At 49.5% G+C, this 20,130-nt stretch overlaps 2 protein-coding genes across 2 annotated transcripts in view; one reads left to right on the top strand and one right to left on the bottom strand.

The window, feature by feature from the left end:
- Nucleotides 1-4,656, top strand: part of NME7 (NME/NM23 family member 7) — a 76,497-nt gene extending 71,841 nt beyond the window's left edge. Inside the window, exon 12 of the mRNA XM_061366624.1 lies at nt 4,396-4,656. Within this exon, the coding sequence (XP_061222608.1) occupies nt 4,396-4,428 (33 nt within the window). The 3' untranslated portion in view covers nt 4,429-4,656. The remainder of the gene's footprint in view (nt 1-4,395) is intronic.
- On the bottom strand, nt 4,468-18,440 carry ATP1B1 (ATPase Na+/K+ transporting subunit beta 1). The gene is made up of 6 exons (XM_061366625.1): nt 18,153-18,440; nt 15,439-15,567; nt 8,495-8,650; nt 7,585-7,769; nt 6,511-6,591; nt 4,468-5,874 (listed from the first exon to the last, which is right to left on the bottom strand). Exons 1-6 carry the CDS (start codon nt 18,250-18,252, stop codon nt 5,608-5,610), a joined length of 918 nt encoding a protein of 305 aa, XP_061222609.1. The 5' UTR covers nt 18,253-18,440; the 3' UTR covers nt 4,468-5,607.
- Nucleotides 18,441-20,130: the final 1,690 nt, after the last annotated feature.

The following is a 20,130-nucleotide window of genomic DNA, read 5'->3' as shown; positions in this document are numbered from 1 at the left end:
TGAAAGGCACCGAGATGACTGTCAGGCTCTAAATTAATACAGGGATGAAAAAGCCTTCTAACTCCCAGCTGCCAATTTTGGTTCAGCAGAGACGAGGAAGGACTGAAATTGCTGTCGTCATTCTGGTGGTGGATGAGAACTGAATCTGTGATCTCAGCATTTCCTACCAGTATGCCTTCCTGTCAGCCCCTTTGCTTCTGCTGTGAATGATTCTAACAGGGCCTCTTGTTGAAAACTGACAGCCCAGGGAAACAGGGGAAGTGGACCACGAATGTTGAGGTCCCCTTTCAGTAACAGGGTTTTCTCTGAGGCAAGTTGTAGCGGTGCCTGTAGGACCATTCAGGCTGATACCATTCAGCGCATACCTGGGTCTGTTCTTCTGTAGACAAAAGTTCTGACTCCAGAGCTGCTCAGCTGGCACCTCTCTTCAGCGCTGCTTCTCTGGGCAGGAGGAGAATTAAATTGTAGGTGTCTGTAATTCTTATACTTGAAATCTTCACTTTGTGCCTGCGCTGGGTCCCACGTTATTATCAATATCTTTTTGCTCTCCTATGGAAGAGTGGCTCCTCACTTGATTTGCTTCCCATTTCACCTGGCCTCTCTATGCTCTTAGGGCACACATTGTTCAGATGACAATAGTTTGTGCTCAGCCAGGCCATTAAACTGGATTTTGCTGTTGCCTGCTGTATTAACCACTGAAACTTAGTGGTAGTGCATGGAAGTACACAGAGGGAGCATCCAGTTCAGTAATGCGAGTTTTGCAGGGAACTTGTGTCACTGAAGTGAAACTTCACAGAGCTAAAGCAGCTCTCAGCTTCTGCTATGAAGCAGTTCTGGCCAGAGCCAGGAGGTCATAGTTATTCACCCGTTAGTACTTCCTGAATGTTATTGTTGTTTGTCCCTGACCAGGAGCTAGAGCAGGCATAGCTGCATGCTATAAAGCAGGTAGATGGTTCCTGGGATCTGTAACATGCTGATGTTAAATTTAATCCTGTTTCATCCCTGGAAAGGAGTGAGCACGCCTGAATGTTGGCATCATTTGAAGGACATTTTGGTGGCACCTGTGGAATGTGTTTGGTTCATTTCAGATCAGTTCCTGTGTGGGTTTGTCCTCTGCCACTTCTGGGTCCTGTAAAGAGATCAGAGGTGTGCTTGGCTTGTGAGAAGCTGACCTTGCCCTGGGGCTTGTTGAGATGTTTTGTACAGGCACAGCTTACTTTTTGGTGGTTTATACTGTACTCGGACACTGGGAAAGTGAGTGACTGGACTTCCTAAAATACAGAGGGCTTTGGAATACCTAACCCCCATCTGGATGCTTGGTTGGTGCAAGTACCTCCAGATCCTGGATCCCCTTGGAAAACTACCTGGTGCTTTTAGAATGTGATTCTTCAAGGTGCCTCCAGCTGGGGCTTTGTAAAATAGTGGCACCCCAAAGCTGTTGGTAGTGCTGAAATCCTTGCAAAGCATCGTAAGTATTGTTGTGTGAGCAGACTAACAGATGGCCCTTATTTTTGATATATCTTGTCCAGCAATGCCATACTCCTAAGGGCGAGGTTGTTAAAGAGATCTTTCTTGTGTACCACATACATGCCAGCTCTTAACTGGTTTTACTGGGAGCTGGGTGGCAGCCGACCCACATAAAGATAATTATACACAGAGAGAACATACTGGCACCTAGTTTTGCATGTTATACAATACGTAGCATGTTTGTTCTGATGTCCAAGCCTTGCCAGTACTGTCTGCATGGACCTTCAACAATCCAATAAAAGCTAGTTGAGGAGAAAGGGTTTTCCCATAGGTTGTGAGCAGGCTGAGGGTGTTCAGCCTGGCCTGGGAAAATCAGTTGCATAAAATCAGGGGCTTTTAAGGACTGAAACAGTGTAATGCCTTTTGTTTCTAACATCCAGGGGGCGGGAGTGGAGTGAGGACAGCATTCACCTGCATCGGCGTGTGTTGCAGGGGTGGACCATTACTGAACCCCAGGAAGGACTCGTTGCTTTGGCCAAGGTAGCCCAGAGGAAGCAGTGGGAGTAGACACAGCTCCATTGAAAGTGCCTGTGGTGGCAGCAGTTGTATGGGCACCCCAGGCTGAGGCTGGACCCAGAGTTAGGACCCGCAAAGAACAGCCTGTGCTGTGCTTGGCCTTTTTCTCTGCTCGTGGCGCAGGTTCCCACACATGCTGAGGGTCGTTCCTGCCCCGTGCCGGCTGCCCTCAGCCAGGCTGGGAACAAGGCTGTGAACAGAAGCCTGCAAGTGCCAGTGCTCAGAGCTGTAAAACAGGTTGCTCGATAGTGCAGGCGTTCATGCGGACACAGCCTTAAAGGGCCTGGGCCTTAAATGTGTCTGTGCGTGTCTGTCTCTGCACTTTTTGTTAGCATTTTTGTGTGTCTCTAACCTTGAAATGCAGGTGTCCTGTATCAACAAGCAGGGAGATAAAATTCTCTTTAATAGCTACAATTATATTTAACTATGTTGAGCCAATCTGGCAGAAAGAACAACATGTTCACACTGCCAGTTTATAACATGTCCTACCAGGCAGTAAGGAGAGCGGTGCCTGCCTGAGGAGAGCGGGTTTTCCATGGGCAGTACAGCACAGATTTAAAACAGGAAAGAAAAAAAAAGGAAAGCAGTGCAACTTTTATATTGGGTTGATGAGATGTCACAGCTTGACCATTTCCCCTGCTTGCCCCCCAGCCAGTGAGCAGCCATGAAGCAGAACAAGGCTGTGTGGTAGCAGCATTTGGTGGTTTGGTTGGTTGCTGGGGTTTTTTTAACTCTCCTGGAGCCTTTTAATGCAGTCCCTCGGTCTGACACATTACAGCTGCATTTCTAATGGGGAGAGGGGATGTGTGAGGCTGTGGGGCTTGTGTTGGCTTCTTTTGGGGGGGATGGTGGGGCACAGCCCATTTGCTACAGTGTGGTCAAGAGGCCTGTGAATAGTGGGGTCTTGGCAGTTGATGGCTGCAGGGGACAGGGCCACGGTAGCTATTGCCATTACTGCTGAGTTAATTAACGGTCAGTGCAGGCCACCCAGCTTTCACTGCTTTGGTGCTAGAAAGTGATGGGGCAGGTAAAGGTCTGGTTTTGCTTTGTGTCAGATGCGGTTGCCAAGAGTACAGTATGGGGACCTCTTTAGACATGGCTCCATGGAGCCAGCATGGGCACCATTAAGTTTTCTACAGTGGTTGTCCCAAACCCTGCACTAGGCCATTATCTTTATTACTAGTTCATACTTGGACTTTGTGCTCATATAATAAATGGAGATAAATTACCTGTGACTTGGGCCTTTTACAAATGAAGCAGTTTGGGGGCAGGTTTTAGTGGTTGTGGGGTTTTTTGGTTTTGTTTTTAAACTGTCACAGGCCCTGCACCCAAGATGCAAATAGCAGGGGCAGTCGATCCTATTGAACCTTGAGGCATGAGCACCCCCACCTCCCCCTCCCCCGGATAGTGTCAGTGGGGCACCCAGCAACTGCTGGCAGCCAAAGTGGCTCAGTGTTCCTGCAGCCCTCATGCAGGCAGAGCGTCCTTCAAGGAGTATGTTAGCACTTTAATCACAGCGTCTTTGTTAATTCCTTGCCTCACTGCAAACATGCAGCAGCAAATGGAACAGTGGAAAGGGAGATTTCTGCTCCTAGGGAACCGTGTCAAACAGACAAATGTGTATACTGGCTGCCACAGCGTGCTGTGATTGAGCTTTTCTTTCTAGCAGATGGGGAAAAGTTTAGCAGCTGCTTTTCCAGTATCACGCGTTCCGAATGAGGCAGGCTTTATCAAGCAGCTTGCTCTAGAATAGTCAAGTCACCTTACCACAGAGCAGTTCCCTCTTGTAACCCATGTCACACAGCCTAAAGTGATCTTGACTCCCACAGGAAGGCAGCTGCCACATCCTGTCAGGCTGAGCAGCCCTGTCAGGCAGGGCCTGGCCTCAGCACCATGCTGCTGGCCCAGCAGCAGCACAGAGCAAGTCACTGCCATGAAACTCCATTTCTTCTGCTTGTGACACCAAGTGTGCGGCCTCCCCTCTGGACCTGCAGCATGTGCTGCTGGGGGACACTTTCATCCACACTAAGGATAAACCACTTTAGCTTGCAGCTACTACTGCGTGTATGGCCTGAGCCTCTAGCCATGGAGTACTTGCAGTACTTGTGGGTACACTGAAGACTTTCTGGGTTCATGACTGGTGTGACCAGAGGGAGGTGGGGCCTCAGGAGCCACTCACGCAGCTCAGGGGGACACAGGTAACACCAAAGCATGCTGCACTGGAGCTGGGCGTAACAAACACCACTGCTCACAGGCAGGAGCAGCACTGTCGGGCAACCCCAGTGCATGTTTTAGGCACCGTCAGCAGAGGTGTCCTGGGAATGATCAAGGCCTGTTTTCTGTTTGTAATAGGTGCAGTACTTCTTCAAGATTCTGGACAACTGACAGCCTGTCCCAACCCACTCAGAAGACATGCAGACGGAATGGTGTGTTCATTTATTTATTTGTCCAATGTTTCAACCTGACTGAAATACAAGATCAACAAGAGCACTGTACTCCTGGCTATTATTACATGTTAGAACATAGAGTTTTGCACTTTAGACGACATTTAACACCATTCTATGGGGTACTGCATTGCTTTTATAAAGTTTAAAATAAAGATTTATTTTCAAACATGTGACTTTGGTTTATTTCATACATTACACTTTCTTGCAGAAAAAATAAAATTGTACAACTGCATAAATATAAAATTCTTCCACCATGAAAATGGTTAAAACATTCAATAAAGACATTAGCACCACAGTGTGCGATGCCTCCAGCAGGAAAAGAAAAAAAAGAAGAAAAAGAAAATATACAAAGCAAAGAGTTATGCCTATCACTGAGGAGAGCGATAGCCTGACCCGGTCTCTCACACGACGTACTGGAGCATGAGGGAAGAAGTGGAGAGACAGCACTCACTACCGAGCACAGTACGGTATCCAACCGTCTCTTTAGTGTCACTTCAGTCAGTTTCCCCTGCCACCCCTCCAAATAAAATACCCTGCCACCACAGAAGAGTCAGAAGCCTTATGGAGTGCTGTTAAACAGAGTCTTACAGGTGGGCCTTTCTTGGAAAAGGAACAAAATGATGAGAAGTATCATGCCAGTTCTAGTCCCACTGAGTATTTACACCTTGGACAGCAAAAGTCTTTGCTCACGAGAAATAGAAAACAGATACAATACATGGCTTGAAAAATGACCAGAGTATGCACCTATAGTACTGTACACTAAATAAAATACACAAGGCAGCAATACTTAGGGGCCAGAAACACTGCTTACTACAAGTCAGTTATGGAATCATAATTTACAGTAAAAATGGGCATGTCCCAAGGCTCAATTTTGTCTTCTTTTGTCATTTACAGTAGAATAAATATTTGTCGCTATTGCTACACTTTGTTTACATTCTAACCTAGTAAATGCAGAAAGCTAGTGTAAAGCATATAGATTACGTGTAGGTCCCATACGTATGACAGTTTGTTCAAGACTAGTAGGTTTTCTTTTTTGTTCTTTTTTTTTCTTTTTTTTTTAACCTTTTTAAATGGCTAGGAGGAAGGGGGGAGGGGGAGGACAGAGTTGTGCTTACAATCAGCTGCTTTTTATGTCAAATTTAATATCAAAGCGTCCCTGGAAGCGGTCTTTGTCGCTGTACTGGATGTTCTGCCCGTAGGCCTTGCATTCCACACGCACCTCCATGTCGTAGGTCAGGTTGGTGAACTGCACTGCCACCAGCGGCTGCAGGTACCGTGGCTGCAGGAGCTTCCCGTAGTAGGGGTAGTACTGCAGGCCAAAGCCAGGGTAGCCACCCATCCCATAGTACTCCACTGTGCCTATTTTGTCTGCATCCTCCTCTCGCTAGAGGCGGGAAAAGGAAGAGAAAACATTGGCATTCACCCAAACTCTTACCTTTTGCAGCCGTTTTTCCTCCCAGCATTGGTTGTTCTTCGCTGAGACCATGACCTCTCTTTGACCATTGCTGACCCTCACCTCAACAGCATGAGGGCATTCCAGGACAGGGAGGACACATAGCACTGTCTAACCAGTAGCTGCACATGAAACACCTTCCAGCACACGTCAGCCAAGAAAATGCCTTCTCTTTATTTGAACCCTCAACCCCTTTACGCATTCAGAAACCACCACAGCTTCCTGTCACACCAGTGCACTAGCTCTGGCTAAAAACAGTTTGCTGCTTCACCAGTGCTACGTAAAACAGTCCTTCTTTCAGCCATCTGTGCTTGGAAGCAAAAATATCTACTTTTGAGGATACCTTCTACTACCTGGCCCTGCTCCTAACCCTCCCTGTGAGGGCAGCACTGTGCTATGTGACATCGTCAGTGGGGTTTCGAGAAGCTCCTGTCCCAAAGGGGGAGATAGCCAAAGTAAAAACCACCGCCACTGACTGCAGGAAGGCAGGAGGACCAGCTACATGCAGACAAAGACTCAGCCTCCCCCTGCAGCTTCCCAGCTCTGCTCTAGTGTATTTCAACTTACCTTGGCAGTGCAGTGGACAGGGATGAGATACGGGTGGTATTTTGCCATAACATCTGAAGGTAGGCTTTCATTTGCTGGAGCCTAGAAGAAACCCAAAGCAAAGAGTTGTTATACAGAAGACAGCAGCTCTCGGTGGTGACAGAAGAGCAGCGGTGACACAACTAGAAGCAGGGGAACCTAACTCAAGCAGAGCTGTTGTCTGTTCTTTATAGCCTTACTGCTCTGGGTACCAAGGCAGGCACATCAGGGTAGTTTTAATTTCAAGGTGTCACCCGTGCAAAGCCAGGCAGTGGCAGGAAGGATTTGCCAGCTGCCTGCACACCGTTTGCACTGTTTTCCATCCAGAAGATGGAGTGGCAGGTTTTGCACACCATCTCATTCAACAGAAAAAACCTAGAAGTAAAAGCCGCTCCTGTCCAGATTGACACCCTTCAGCATCACTGCAACCATGACTTCAGGTGCAGCATGGAGCAAGTGGGTGACAGACATCCTACAGCATCTGGGAAACTGTGTTAAATAACTAAAGATGTCCTCACCTTCCTTGCAGTAAGAGCTGTGCCTGACACAGATGTCATTTACACTTTATAGCCTATGTTTCAGGCTGATAGTTAATATTAGCACTACTTCATTTCATTAAGCAGTTTTAGCAGCTCCACACTGCCTGAGGAAAGAACAGAGTAGGCTGGAGCCTGACACAGTGTACTGATCTTACTACAGATACAGTTGGTCTGGGATGATCCCATGGAAACACACAGGAACTTTAAAATGGGTTTTCTCATTTGAAGAAAATCCCCCATTACAGCAATTCAGTTGGCAGGCTCTGAAGTTAGCAGACAAATAAGCAGGAGTTTGCAATCATTGCTACCTGCTACCAACTTGTGGGGTGCAGTTTTCATTGCTTTTTACTGAAGAGTTTTTTTTTAAAGCCAGTTGCTCAATTTGTCTCACAGCTTCTCCTCTGCAGAAGGGGTTTAATACTGATCTCTCTCCCGATACAAAAGCAGGAACAGCGAATCTGCAGCCAATTCCTCCTCCACCTCAGTAGCTGCTGCTAGAAAGGGAAGAGATACTTGCCTTCGGTTTGAAGCCGATAATTCTGTTGAGCTTGATGAGGATGCATGGTTTGCCATAACCGTACCCAAAGGTGGGATCATTTATTCCAGAACAGTTTTCCAGCCATTCACGTTTGAATTTGCAGACCTTCTTCTGGCCCTGGACATCATTATATAGTCCTCTCTCTTTGTAATCAGCAGGAGTGTCTGTCATGGGGGGAGGATGAAAAGACAACCATGATCTTCTGCGTGTCAGGAACAGCAACACTTATGCTTCACTGTGTAGTTTGGATTTCCCCCTTATCCAAACAGGTGACACCCCAGACCTGATCCCAACCCTCCCCACCATGCAAAGTCTGCAGCGCTTTTGGTTTTTAACTGAGGATTCTTCCAGATGACAAGTGGGTTGCCCTCAGATTTCACATGCACGTGCTACAAAGTGATAGTCCCATTTGCAGTATTATGTATAATCTATTAAAAGTCAATACCTCCCAGATACTTTGCTGCATTGCATCAAGAGGACCAACACTATCTTTAGTCATCAGTAAAACCCCCAGGGGTTTCAGAGAGGATAAGGTCAGTGCCACGTGCTCCTGACAGTCAGCTGGAACTTTCTCCCAAGTGAAATCTGGGAATTCCTAACAACCTCCACAATAAGCTTCTAGATACATCTCTGGCCAAGTCTGCTCTGACCAAACTGATTTCATGAGCACCCATATGACTGAAACCAGAGCCTGACAGTTTACCAACATGCTGCTATATAAATATTTATATGAAGGCAAAGAAATTATAATATTTATATAAATACCATAATAAATAAAAGGAGCAGTCTAAGACAGAGACCAGCACCACTGCTCACCCTCAGCTTCTGATGGACCTGATGCAGAGGCACTGGTCAGAGCCCTCAGCTGCAGGACGCAATCCAGACTTACCCCCACACTCCTCAAATATAATGTTTTCAGTCTGTTGATCAGCCTTGTAGTCATTTAAGAACTTCTCAATGTTCCTCACATACAGCTCAAAGCTTTTGGGATCAGAGGCAGTAAAGGAGATTTCTGTCTTTTGTACCTGGGGGACTTGAGTCAGTCCTAAGAAAAGCAAAATCAAGAAGCAAACATTAAGTACACTTCAGAGCTGCACAGCCTCCAGGCAATGCAGCACATACCAAGAATGGGAATCATTTTAGTATCTGTTTTTCAAACCTCAGAACTTGCATAAAATAGCTTAAGCTCCCTAGAGGGGAGGCTCTGATGGGCTATTGTCGCCTCTTTCCGACAATAGCCCAGAGTATTTGTCATGATGTTTGCATCGCTAAGCAGACAAACATTGAAAGGAGAAGCTACAAGCCAAGGCTTTCCCCACAAAAAACAGTCACCAACAGGTCCCCTGCCCACTTCTGCCTCCTCCTCAAGGGCAGAAGAGAAACTGTGTGAGACTAACGGCATGAAATAAAGTCCCGCAGCTGCCTACTCTTATGCGGCTATCCCCAGTAAGCTGCCTCGGAAGTCTGCAAAACGTGCTGTGTGTTGAGATACAGCAGAGCTGTCCATTTGTGAACCCTTGCAATAAAAGATGAGAGAGGTTTCCCAAGCCAGGTATAGTCACACTCTGCTGGTTGTAATCCACATCACCCTTGTGTAGCCTCCCTTGTAGGATGCAGGGCAGGAGACGTTTTGTCGTTCAGTAAATTCATCAGCCTGATCACATTCTCTGCTCTTTTCACTCCCTAAGCAGCTATTTCTCATCGCAGAAAGAGCCTTCTGAGCTCTCTAATCAGATGCTCATCAGGAAATACTACCTTACGGAAGAGATTTTAAAGACCTTCCTAGATTCTGAGCTGTACAACTAGCCCCGCTTTGGAATTTAGGAGGGTGAATAGAAAAAGAACACACGGAGAAGGGACTAGGTACAAGTAATGCCTACAGATGATGCAAAGTACTAACCCCTCTGCTCTTCATCATGGGAGTTGGAAATAGTTGCTCCTCACAATGCCCAGGTCACATTTTAATTGAATGCATCAATGCATGACTAACACTTCAGACATAGGTAATGGGAACTGCAGTTCATGCTGCTTTTGTGGCGGCCACTGTAATTATCGAGGTCATAACTCCTATTCAGTCTGTCATCCTCATTTTAGCAAGAAAAGAAAAAGGAGCAGGGGAGCAGCATTTGCTCTGACAGCTTTTGGAGCAGGCCTGTTGGAAACAAGTTCCCCTGGTGCAAAACTCAGGCAGCTTAGCTGGCTGGCTCGAAGCCACAAGAGCTTGTGACTCCAGCAATTTTTCCAAAGCCACTTAAGTGCTTCTGCTTAGTCCCTCCTCAAGGCAGCTCACCACTCCCCCCCCCACTACCCACTGGGTTGGAATTTGTAACCTAGGACAAAGATTAGCTTTGTTCCCCTCAACACAGCTCCTGGTCGCCAAAGATTGCGAGACATCCAGCGAGGAGCTCAGGGGTTTCAAGTTTTATTCCAGGAAGCAGCTTTAACTGCTCAAGACTCCCTCTGGTACAAACTGACCAGGCTGAGTGTTACTAGTTTAGAAGCAACTTACTACTCCATTAGCAGAATTACATCCCAAGGCAGAGGCTTTCAGCCCGATTTTGAACAATCACCTGATTTCTTGCTTCACAAATGGTTATCAATAAATATATCTAAAATAAGCTGTGTTCCATTTTAATAAGGGACTTCAAACTCATCCTGCCAAACCCTCCTCATGTTACCACTCAGCTAAGAAGCAGCAGGCTCAGGGTCACCTGAAGCGGCTATCTGGAATTGCAGCAAAGGCAGGCCAGGCCTTGGTTCCCCTCCTGGGTCTGCCTTTCTCTGAGTTCAAGTTACAGATGGGTCATTCAAGTGTACACATACAAGAATCAAGCAGGCTTGTCAAGCTTTGCTCAGGACCTCTATGATGAAGGAACTCTCCACCTGATTTTTGCCTTATCCAAGGTAATGCATAAAAGTACCCATGCAGAAGTGGCAAAGGAAACGGAAAGGTCAGCAACAGGCACCCTGTGGTGTATAAAAGCCACCTCACAAAACATCCCCATTCTCTGGTTCGGACAGTCTGGCCCCTGATATATACAGCCCAAAGCCAACCCTCCACCCATGAGATGAACAACTTGGCTAGGAGAACTGACTCCCATCCCAAAGCTTCCCTGTCTTGCAGATCTTTGCAGAACAGCAGCAAATCACAGGCAGTACCCATGCAAGCAGCACCTCCGTGCAGCTGTTCCGGTGGCCAGCACAAGAGAACAGCCATTCCTGCCAGGCAGCCTTGGCCTGCAGCCATAGGTTGCTTTCAGCCTAACTGGGGGCATTTACAGGTACTTGGCTGAGCCAGACTGCACCAGGCTTTGGTACAGCATGCACTTTCTTTGTTCAGGAACAGAGCAAAGTGGAGATCAATCTTCCCACTTATGAAGCAAGGAAGTAATTTTCATGGAGATGAAAGACTTGCTATGAAAAAGAGTTTTATCCTGATTAAAAATGTATTACTGGCTTCCACAACAACCTCCATTCTCACATACCTGCAACTGACCAGGCTCAAAGCCCTCAACACAGATCTATCATTTCCTTCTTTGCTTTCCATCTGTACATCCCATACGCAAAGTAAAAGCTCAAGTGCTGTTATCAGAGCAGCACTATCACTGAATCCTTCTTAAGCAAGCCTATTTAAAAATAAGCCTGCTGATTTGGTACAACAGGAGGAGGTGACCCCTGCAGAACTCCCCTGAAACCTCTCACACCCATTAGGGAACTGAAAGTAGCACTCCAGTGCTACCTACCATGGGTTGCTAGCCACCCAAGGGAGTGTGTGGCTCCAGTAAGGTACAGACATGAATAAAGCCTCTTTGGGGCTTCTTGTACATGAAGAAGCCATTCATAAGGAAATCACGTGGGGAAAAAAGAAATAAGGTCTCAAGCGCTTTCGTAGCCAGGAGTCAAACAACCTAACCATCTCCCCATGTTCAGGCTATAACCTGTGTGCCACAGTTCTGCATCTCATGCTGTTACCACAGAGATACACCATGGTGTCATGTGTGGTGACGCTGTTCCTCACATGTGGAAGAAGCAAGTAACTGATTGCTAAAATAATGATTAACAGCTTTAGAAATTTTCTGCAACTGGCTCTTAAGAGTCATTGCTGGGAGCTACAGTTCCTGTCTGCACTTGATTGACACTGTCCACATAAGTGACAAGTGATGCATTGACTCGGTAACAGACACCACCTTCTGTTGGCTTTCCAACTCTGTAAGTGTACAAAGGTACAGGTCTTTATTTTTTGCCTTTTGGTAAAGTCATCAATTGTTTTTCCAGCCACAATTCCAATTCCAAAAAATCACTGCAGATTAAAACTGCATTTTTCAAGTTCATTTAAAGCCAGGTTTTCCAGATAGCCTTTATCATTCTATGCTTCAGGAAAAATGGTGTCCTGAGGGTGAAGAGGAAGAAACTAGAAATGGGAAGTCAGGCTTGATATTAGGAATGGTTGTGCAAGTCGATAGAAACCACTCTTGCTTCATCATGCAATGTGTATTTCCAAGTACAGCGTAATCGTGTTTCAGAGCGAGTCTGAACGCTCCTGGGATGACACACAAAAACAGAGTGATCACTACTCTGCTCCTATTTACACCCTCCGAATGATGATAGACTGTAAGTCTCCATACCAAGCAATGCCCTTACAAGCTTCCAGGCATCCTACACCTCATCCCTAAAACAGGCCCTTGCTGCCACCTCCCTGCTTCTCTCCAAGCTAAACAAGCCAAGCGGGGAATATGCAGCAGAGCAGCCTTTGCCATGACACACGCTCACTGCCCAGGCACACTGCAGCCAGGCAGCACTTGAAGCTGGGACACCTGAAATCCCCCAGCCTGCACAGGGATTCTTCCTTCCAGCTGACATTCCAGAAGAGCTTTAGGCGGCAGCAGCAGGCACTCTGGCCCCTCACCAGCCCTCGCGATGGGATGCTGTTTCACAGGATGCACACCACAAGATGGCAGGATACACAGCCCAATTTATATTGGGGTGGGAAAGGGGAGGAGGAGAATGGAAGAGTATTTTTCAAACGCTCAGTGTGCTGTGTTTAAGTGGCCATATCCTCATCCTTCCCTATTAGCAGGGAGTCTGAGCCTGCAGCACACGTGAAGCTGGGGCTGTTGCAATGGCAAGGCTGGACAAGGTGAGCTGTACTGTTTCTTCCCCCACCCCAAGACAAAAGAGGAGGAAAAAAAATACTATCATGGAAAGGTACAAACCTCAGCATGGCCTGAAGCCCTGGATCACATTCCTGTTGTGTTCAATGCAGAAACCAATTAGCATATTAATGACACTTGACTATAAAAATAGCACTTTCTGGCTTTCAGTGTTATATCCATGTCAATAACTCGATAAAACATCCTGTAGGTTCTGTTGCTATTATGAAAGCTGTTGTATTTCAGAACAAGAATGATATTATGGCAGACCCTTCAGCATCTTCCCCTGCAAATCCTGAAGAAAAGCATAGCTTCCCCTTTCCCAGCCATTTTGGGCTAACAACAGTGACTTACCCAAGAAGGGCAGCACACTGTAACAAGAACAAAATCAGGTTTTCTAGCTTCCTAGAAAACCCAGGTCTCTATCAAGCTGCCGATGTACATGGTTTGCAAGTCTTCCCACAAGAACTGGGAATAAGAACTGCACAACACCATACTGTATGTAATTCATGGTCTGCAGGGGTCCCAGACCACACAAACAGTTTGATGCTCACCCAGAGCAGGGGTGAACATGCCCACATGTGTTTGCTATCGGAAGAGCAGCTGTGCTGGTAGCACAGGGGAGAGCCCTACACAGCAGAGGAGTATGGGATTGCTGACTTCCCAAGCACAGCAGTGCAGCAGCTCGCTACAGCATCCCCCTCTTGGAAACCCTACACCAAATCATGGTCTAATGGCTGCTGCACTACAGGACGAGAAATGGACTTGATGTTAAGAGCCAACCTCTACCACACCTCACCCGCTGCTTACCCACGTCTGCAGAAAGCACTGTCACATGATGCCCTGCAAAGGGCTCTGTGCTACTGACTGGTAACTGCTTCCTTGAAGCTGTGTGTGCATGCTTCATCAGGGCTTGGTTCAAACCCTTGTTTATTGGCTGCCTACTGTCATATATATTCAAGGAGGTGGATTTCCGTTCCCCTTGATTTCAGAACATGTCCTGAAAGCCCTGATGACCTTTTCATTCTTCCTCCATTTTGATTTCCACAGTACACACTACAAGAGCATTGAGATTCAGTTCCTTTTTTGCTTAAAAATAAAGGGTAAGCCCCAGAAAACCTGGTGCAGTCTGCAATTGAGAGGTGAATAAAAACCCTCTGCAGGCTGAAATCTCACACAGAAATTCTGCTACAGACTTGCTTTGAAATTGGAATCCCAAACTGCTATTAAACAGAAAGCAAACTGTTTACCTAGAATGAGTAATTATGTGACATCAGGCTAAACAGGAGGTCTATTTGGATGTGACCCAAGATCCATGGGCTTCTTCACTCATTTCACATCTGGTGAGACCACTGCGCTCCAGCCAGGGAAAAACACATTATTCAAACAATAACTACTCCCCCATTAGCCATGTTGGCTTTTCAGATGCAGCTAATGGCTCTGGGCAGGACCAGCAACAGTTTAGTCTTTCCTGCAAATGTCAGAGCCCGTTGCAGAGACAGCAGCAGCCACCTCCAGTGCTTAAGAATGCTGGTAGATTAGGAAGTGCCACACACTGACACTGCAGTTCCATTTTCTATTCTGTCTCTGGAAGGTGCTGGTGGAAAAGCAATTATCTGAAGAAGATTATTCTTTGCTGAGACATAACACCATTTGGTGATGGTAACATTCCCTGTGCTGTTAGAGCAGGCAATAACTGCAGCATAGCGCTGCAGACAGAGGGGCTGGTAAAGCACTGCGTGACACCAGAGCCAACTTCTGTAGCTACAAGCCATCAGCCCCACAATTGTCACTTAAATACCACCGTTATTAAAAGCTTTTGAACTGTTTTACAGAGCAACTGGAGACAGATCGTTACCATCCCCGGTGCCAAGCAGCCTCAAGGTCATCCGCAATGTGGGAAAGCAGCAGTTGTGCAGCTCCCCCACCGCGCTCTGAGCTGCCGCGGGCTGCGTTGGCAATCAGATGGCGCAGCAGAGGGGGGAACCTGCTGCAAGGGCTGGGTACTCCGTTTGCCCCTGCCCAAGGCAGGCTGGCCACAGACGGCACTCAAGTGATCATTTCAATCCTGAGCAGAGATTTACTTCGTCTAGTTATGGGTACATCATGTATCAGCAGCTACAAGACCCACCTTTAGCCTCCCACGGCACATTAAATTGAAATGTGCATTAGTAAATGCCACCACCTCCTCAAGATCATAGTGTAGGTCAATGTTGGCTAATACAATTCATCAAGATCACCCAGAATCGGTAGTGTCCCCTTTCTCCTTGCACACCCCAGTTTCACAGACAAAGCTATCATTTCACCTTATTCCTTCACTTACCCATGGGAACACAGTGGCTATGAAGAAAAACTGAATCCAGCTTTTTCATACAGCTCATTCCCAAGTGAAGCCTCTTAAGCCTCACTCCATTGCTTCAGTTTAGGGGAAGGGAAGAACAACCCAGGTCCGAGCTCCTCTCAGACAGGAGACGTATTTTATGTGATGCAACCTTTAATTCTAGCAGGATTGCCTTCAAGCCCCAGTACTGTTAACACAGAAGGCTGAGAACATACCCACCCCCTACAAGTAAGTGTTGCAGCAACGACATGCTTATTTCATCCTCCTTCTTGAAGTGAGTAACCAACCCACCTCCCCAGAACAGCTTGCACGGAGTCAAACATGGGCCTCCTATTTAGTTACCTGGAGGTGCCACTCGATCCTGGTATTTGGGCTCAAATTCACTGACAGTGAGTAACATCACTTGGATGGTCCCAATGAATATACCTGCCAGGCAACCATAGAAGATGACATAGAAGAGGAGGATCTTAACTGCAAGAGAAAAACAGAAAGAGGAATCAAAACAAGCCCTCAAGGCAGCTACATTCCAGGACAAAATATCCAACCTTTGCCACTTAAAATGAAGAGCCCAGTGCACCAAATTCAGATGCCAGCCCTGCTGCAGAGGCATGTATTTAACAGCAAGATTACACCCTGATGCAAAGTAATCATCCCAGTTGCTTGGGGGGCTGGAAGCACAAGCCCCTAAAAGAACTTGAAATGGATGAATTGGGATTTGGGATTGTAAAACATGAGTATTAAACCATGCTCTTCCATATTTTAAAGGACCCCTTGGCTGACCCTGCACTACCATCACATGCTTTCACAGGCGACAGACTTGCAGTGAAGAAAGTGCCCAGCAGCAAGAAGCTGTACTAAGGGTGTGCTCTGAAGGACACAGATTCCACAAAGCTCTGGGCCTCAGATCTGTTTCCAGGAGAGTCTACAGCTAATGTTTCATTCAGGTTTACAAGCGATTGTAAAGTCTGATCTCTCCTCACTTCCATTAAAGACAATGGGAGCAGAATTCAGGCCCAAATTAGTTCCAATGCTCCATCTCAAACGCAGGAAAAGTACTCAGCCATGTCACAGTACTGCACATTTCGCAGCCTTGTGTCTGCAAAGGCACTCCAGCACTGCTCATATCAATTAAAAAGTGAATTACATAATAATGAAAGGTTGAATTTAGTTTCAGTCTAAAGGGAGATGTCTAGAATAAACTTGAGGGGGGTGGGTGGAGCAGAGAAGAGAAGAGCCTGGAGACACAGCATGGCTCACACTGTGTATCAGTTACCAGTTTACAAGGATTATCTCAGCTGATTAACTGCACAGTAACATGCTGTACTAGGCATCACCAGGCTGTCTACAGAAGGGTAAGCCAGCCCATGCCAAGTAACTATATGCTAATCAGGCTGCGGGAGCAAGCAAAGGCCAAGAAGAACTTGAAAGAGAACCCACTTGATCTCAGACTGTCCTCATCTAATCACAAACAAAAAATAAGGCAGCTTATTTGAAGGACTTCTAGTGACAAGCCACAAAGGACAGGGACGAAGCAGTTAGATTCCTCCTTGCTCCCCAGCCCCACCATGAAAAAAAATTCCATAATTGGAGAAGCCTCCCGATGAAAGCAGGCAGTTCTGGTTTTCTTTTTAAGTCTATGAAAGACAGAGGCAAGCAGGAAGAGGGACAGTCAGTGACAGGGAGGCTGAGGGATGCTGCCAGAAAGGAGGTCCATCCTCTCGTCTGTCTTCCTCATGCGCACAGGAGATAGCCAAGGCTGGAGGGCAGAGATGGGTGCCGTAATGTGGTGCTCCAGGAGTTAAAAGCACTCTTTGGTATCCAGGCAGCGTAAAGCAAATGGCCCTGACGTCAGGGACGTGTGGAAATTTTTTCCAGAGCACGGTCATAGGAGGTGCTGTTGTAACAAACCAAACACTAATGCTGTCGTCTGCAGCGTAACGCCTTTGAGTTTTGTAACATCAAAAGGCAAACGCTGGGAGATAGTTTATTTAATCAGGTTCACAGCCAGGATGCTCTTAACGCCAAAGACACCTTAAAGGTCAAAACCACTCCAAGGTGTCAGAAAATGCACAGTGGGTCTGGCAACCCAACACCCCAGGGTTGAACTAGAAAGCTTCCTGCAACAGGTAGGCTTATAACAGAGGAATACGATCATCAGCCTGCAGATGGAAATCGGTCCTAGGTGGATAGGCACAGGCGCTCTGGCAGGACCTGGTTCAGCCTCTGTGTTTGAAGCAGTGCGCAGCTGCCTGGTGCCTCAGGAGCAGAAGTACCTGTCCATGCGCACCCACAGCCCAATTCTGCTCACGTAAAAATACAGCAGAAGCCTGCTCTAGTCCACCCGCTAGAGCTCCAGATGTGGCACCTCCAGCCGATCTGTTACAACAGTAGCCGACTTCAACATCTCAAGGGTGGCTCAACATGCTGGCTGCGCTTGGCAGCAACTAGAAGTCTGGATATTTGCGTAGAGAAAATGTTACAAGCCTCTTGATCTAAGTGCTATTTTTACAGCGCCTAATAAATACATCATGAACATTTAATCACAAAGGCACATAGGGACATTTCCTTCTTACAGAGGCATTAAAGGCCAATTGTTCTCTTTGGAAGAGGTAAAATTAGCTCAGTTTCCTTTCTCCAGAGAAATGGAAAAAAAGAAAAGCCACCCTGAAGCCTAAGGCAGGCTTCCCCGACGGCGATGCTCCAGGTCCGGGCCAGCCGCCGGGTAAGGAGACCCAAGGACGAGGCGCCCTCGCCAAGGTCGGGCCGCCTCAGGCTCCATCCCGGGGCCGAGGACCTACCGTGCCTCACCCCCAGCCCCACCTGCAGCCGCACCTCCGCGGGCAGCGTCCCCCGGCCCCAACAGGACACCAGGAGAGGACGGACAAGGACGGGCCGCCCGCCTTCACCCCGCGGGTACGCGCCTGCCCCGGCCCCCTCCCCGGGGCCGCAGACCCGCCGCAGCCGGCGGAGGCGGGGCGCCGCGGGCCGTGCTGCAGCGCCCGCCGCATCGCCGCCGCTCCCTGGCCCGTCCCCGTCGCCCCCGTCCCGGCACTCACACCAGCTGCCCCCGGTGCGGCCCAGCAGCTCCTTCTTCTCCGAGTTCCAGATGAATTTCTTCCAGTTGCCGTCGCCGTCCTTGGCCTTCCCGCGGGCCATGGCGAGCGAGCGGGCGGGCGGGCGGCGGAGAGAAGTCTAGCCCTCGGCGGGAGGCGCGGGCAGGCCCCGGCCGGTCACCCTGCCCCGCGGCACCGGGGAGGTCTGTGCGTGCGCGCCCGCCCGCGCTGCGGGGCAGCCGGCGGCGCTGACCCGGCGGTGTCGGGGGGAAGCGACAGGAGGCGCGAGCGGGAACAGCAAAGGGCACAGACGGAAACGCGCACGGCACAGAAAAACCGCACTCCCCCACCGCCGCGCCCCTTCATATACACCGCCGCCTCCGCCCCGCCGCCGCCTCCGCCAATGGGCGCCACCAGAGGGCCTCGGGGGCGGGGCCGAGCGACCGGCCGGGGCCCGGCGGGGGGCGCGCCGGCCGCGGGAGCGGCGGGGCTGCGGCACCGGGCAGCCGGCGGCGCGGGTGTGCGCGTGTCGGTCCCGCCGCGCCCCCGGGCTCTGTGCCGCTGCTGCCGGCACGGGACACGGCGGGAGCGCGCGTGCAGGGGCGGGTGCGCGCCCCCGCTGCCCCTCCACGACCGCATGCACGTCCGCGTGCGCATGTGCGCGCGTGCAAGGTGGCTCCGCACACGCTCGCACACCTGTGCGCCCGGGCGCGCGCGCGGCGCCGCGAGGCCCCGCCCGGCACTGTCAGACACCCCCCCCCCCGGCTCCCGTTCCCGTTCCCTGCGGGACCGGCTCCTGCAGAGGCCGCACCGCCCCGTTAGCAGCTCCGCAGCCGAGCACAGTCGCCCGGGAGCGGAGCATTGCGTTCCCCTCTCGGGCTCCTGCTGCTGCCGCTGACCCGCACCGGCCCCGCCACGCTCCGTGTGGCTCACGTGTAACGCGGCTGCGGCACACATAGTGCAAACAGCGCTCCTTCCCAGCTCCGCGCCCCGCCGCGTTAGCGCCGGCAGCACCTGCAGGGAGGGATGGACGGGCTGGCAGGGGCTCCCCGGAGCGCGGCCGGCGCCGTGGTAGCAGGAACTGCCCTCCCGCACACGTACAGCGGGGAGCTGCAGTAGCGATGGGGCGGCACACACAAGAGGCTGCATCCACCCTTGCAGGGTGACCTTCAGGGAGGTGCATAACCTCTGCCCCCGCACCCCCCGGGCCGTGATACCCGCCTGCCGGCAGCGCAGCCCCAGCGGAGCACAACAACCGGCCGCGCTCGGAGGGGCTTGCGGTTTCCCCTCGGGAACACCTCTGCTGGGAGGCCGGAGCCCAGCTGCAGCACAGCCGAGGTCCCCGTGGGGAGAGGAACAGATCCGGGGGGATACCCACCCGCCTGCCCCTGCTTCCAACTCCTCTGGGCCCTCCCCGGGGCTGCCCAGCTGAGGCCTCCGGAGCCGCCTTGCCCGCCCGCCTGTGCAAGAGACCTGAGGCTCCCCTGTCTGCCTTGCAGCCCCGCGGGCCATGACGCCGCAGCTGCACAGCACTCCAGAGCCCAGCACTGCTCTCCTGGGGCTGTGGGGTGTATACGGGGTTACCGTATATCCTGACAAGGAGGAGCTGAGGGGGGGTCAGAACGTGAGGGGCCTTGCATCTCAACCTGGGAACTATCTCATCCTTTTGCCCAGGTCCCACCAATCTTACACTTGTACCTTGCAGGAAAACAGGAAAAAAGAGAAAAAGGGTGTTTAATGCACCATCATTAATCTGCTCTATAGCTAACATGCCTTGACCCCCATTATGGAACAGTTAAAGTTACGTGAGTAAACTCAAGCATACCTGGATTTACTCATGTAACAATACTGCAACCAAATAGAAAATCAGTATGCCCTTAAATTAGTGTCAGGCTCTCTCAACTTTAACTCCATCCTTTTTTATTTTGATCATGGAATCGGGATGAATGCATATAAGGTGATCTTCCCGTTGGTACCACGC

The sequence above is a fragment of the Neopsephotus bourkii genome, unplaced genomic scaffold, assembly GCF_033783945.1.
Source record: "Neopsephotus bourkii isolate Nb327-2 ecotype Australia unplaced genomic scaffold, CSIRO-AGI_Nbou_v1 NB_1350, whole genome shotgun sequence".
Taxonomy (NCBI): domain Eukaryota; kingdom Metazoa; phylum Chordata; class Aves; order Psittaciformes; family Psittacidae; genus Neopsephotus; species Neopsephotus bourkii.
The sequence above is the reverse complement of the archived record's forward strand: the minus strand, read 5'-3'. Positions and strand labels throughout refer to the sequence as shown.

Excerpts from the sequence above, each read along its gene's own strand:
- ATP1B1 (XM_061366625.1), bottom strand. The coding sequence starts at position 18,252 with ATGGCCCGCGGGAAGGCCAAGGACGGCGACGGCAACTGGAAGAAATTC. Across the intron at positions 15,568-18,152 it reads CCGCACCGGGGGCAGCTGGT|TTAAGATCCTCCTCTTCTAT; the intron begins GTGAGTGCCGGG and ends TTTCTCTTGCAG. Across the intron at positions 6,592-7,584 it reads TTATCGGCTTCAAACCGAAG|GCTCCAGCAAATGAAAGCCT; the intron begins GCAAGTATCTCT and ends GGTTTCTTCTAG.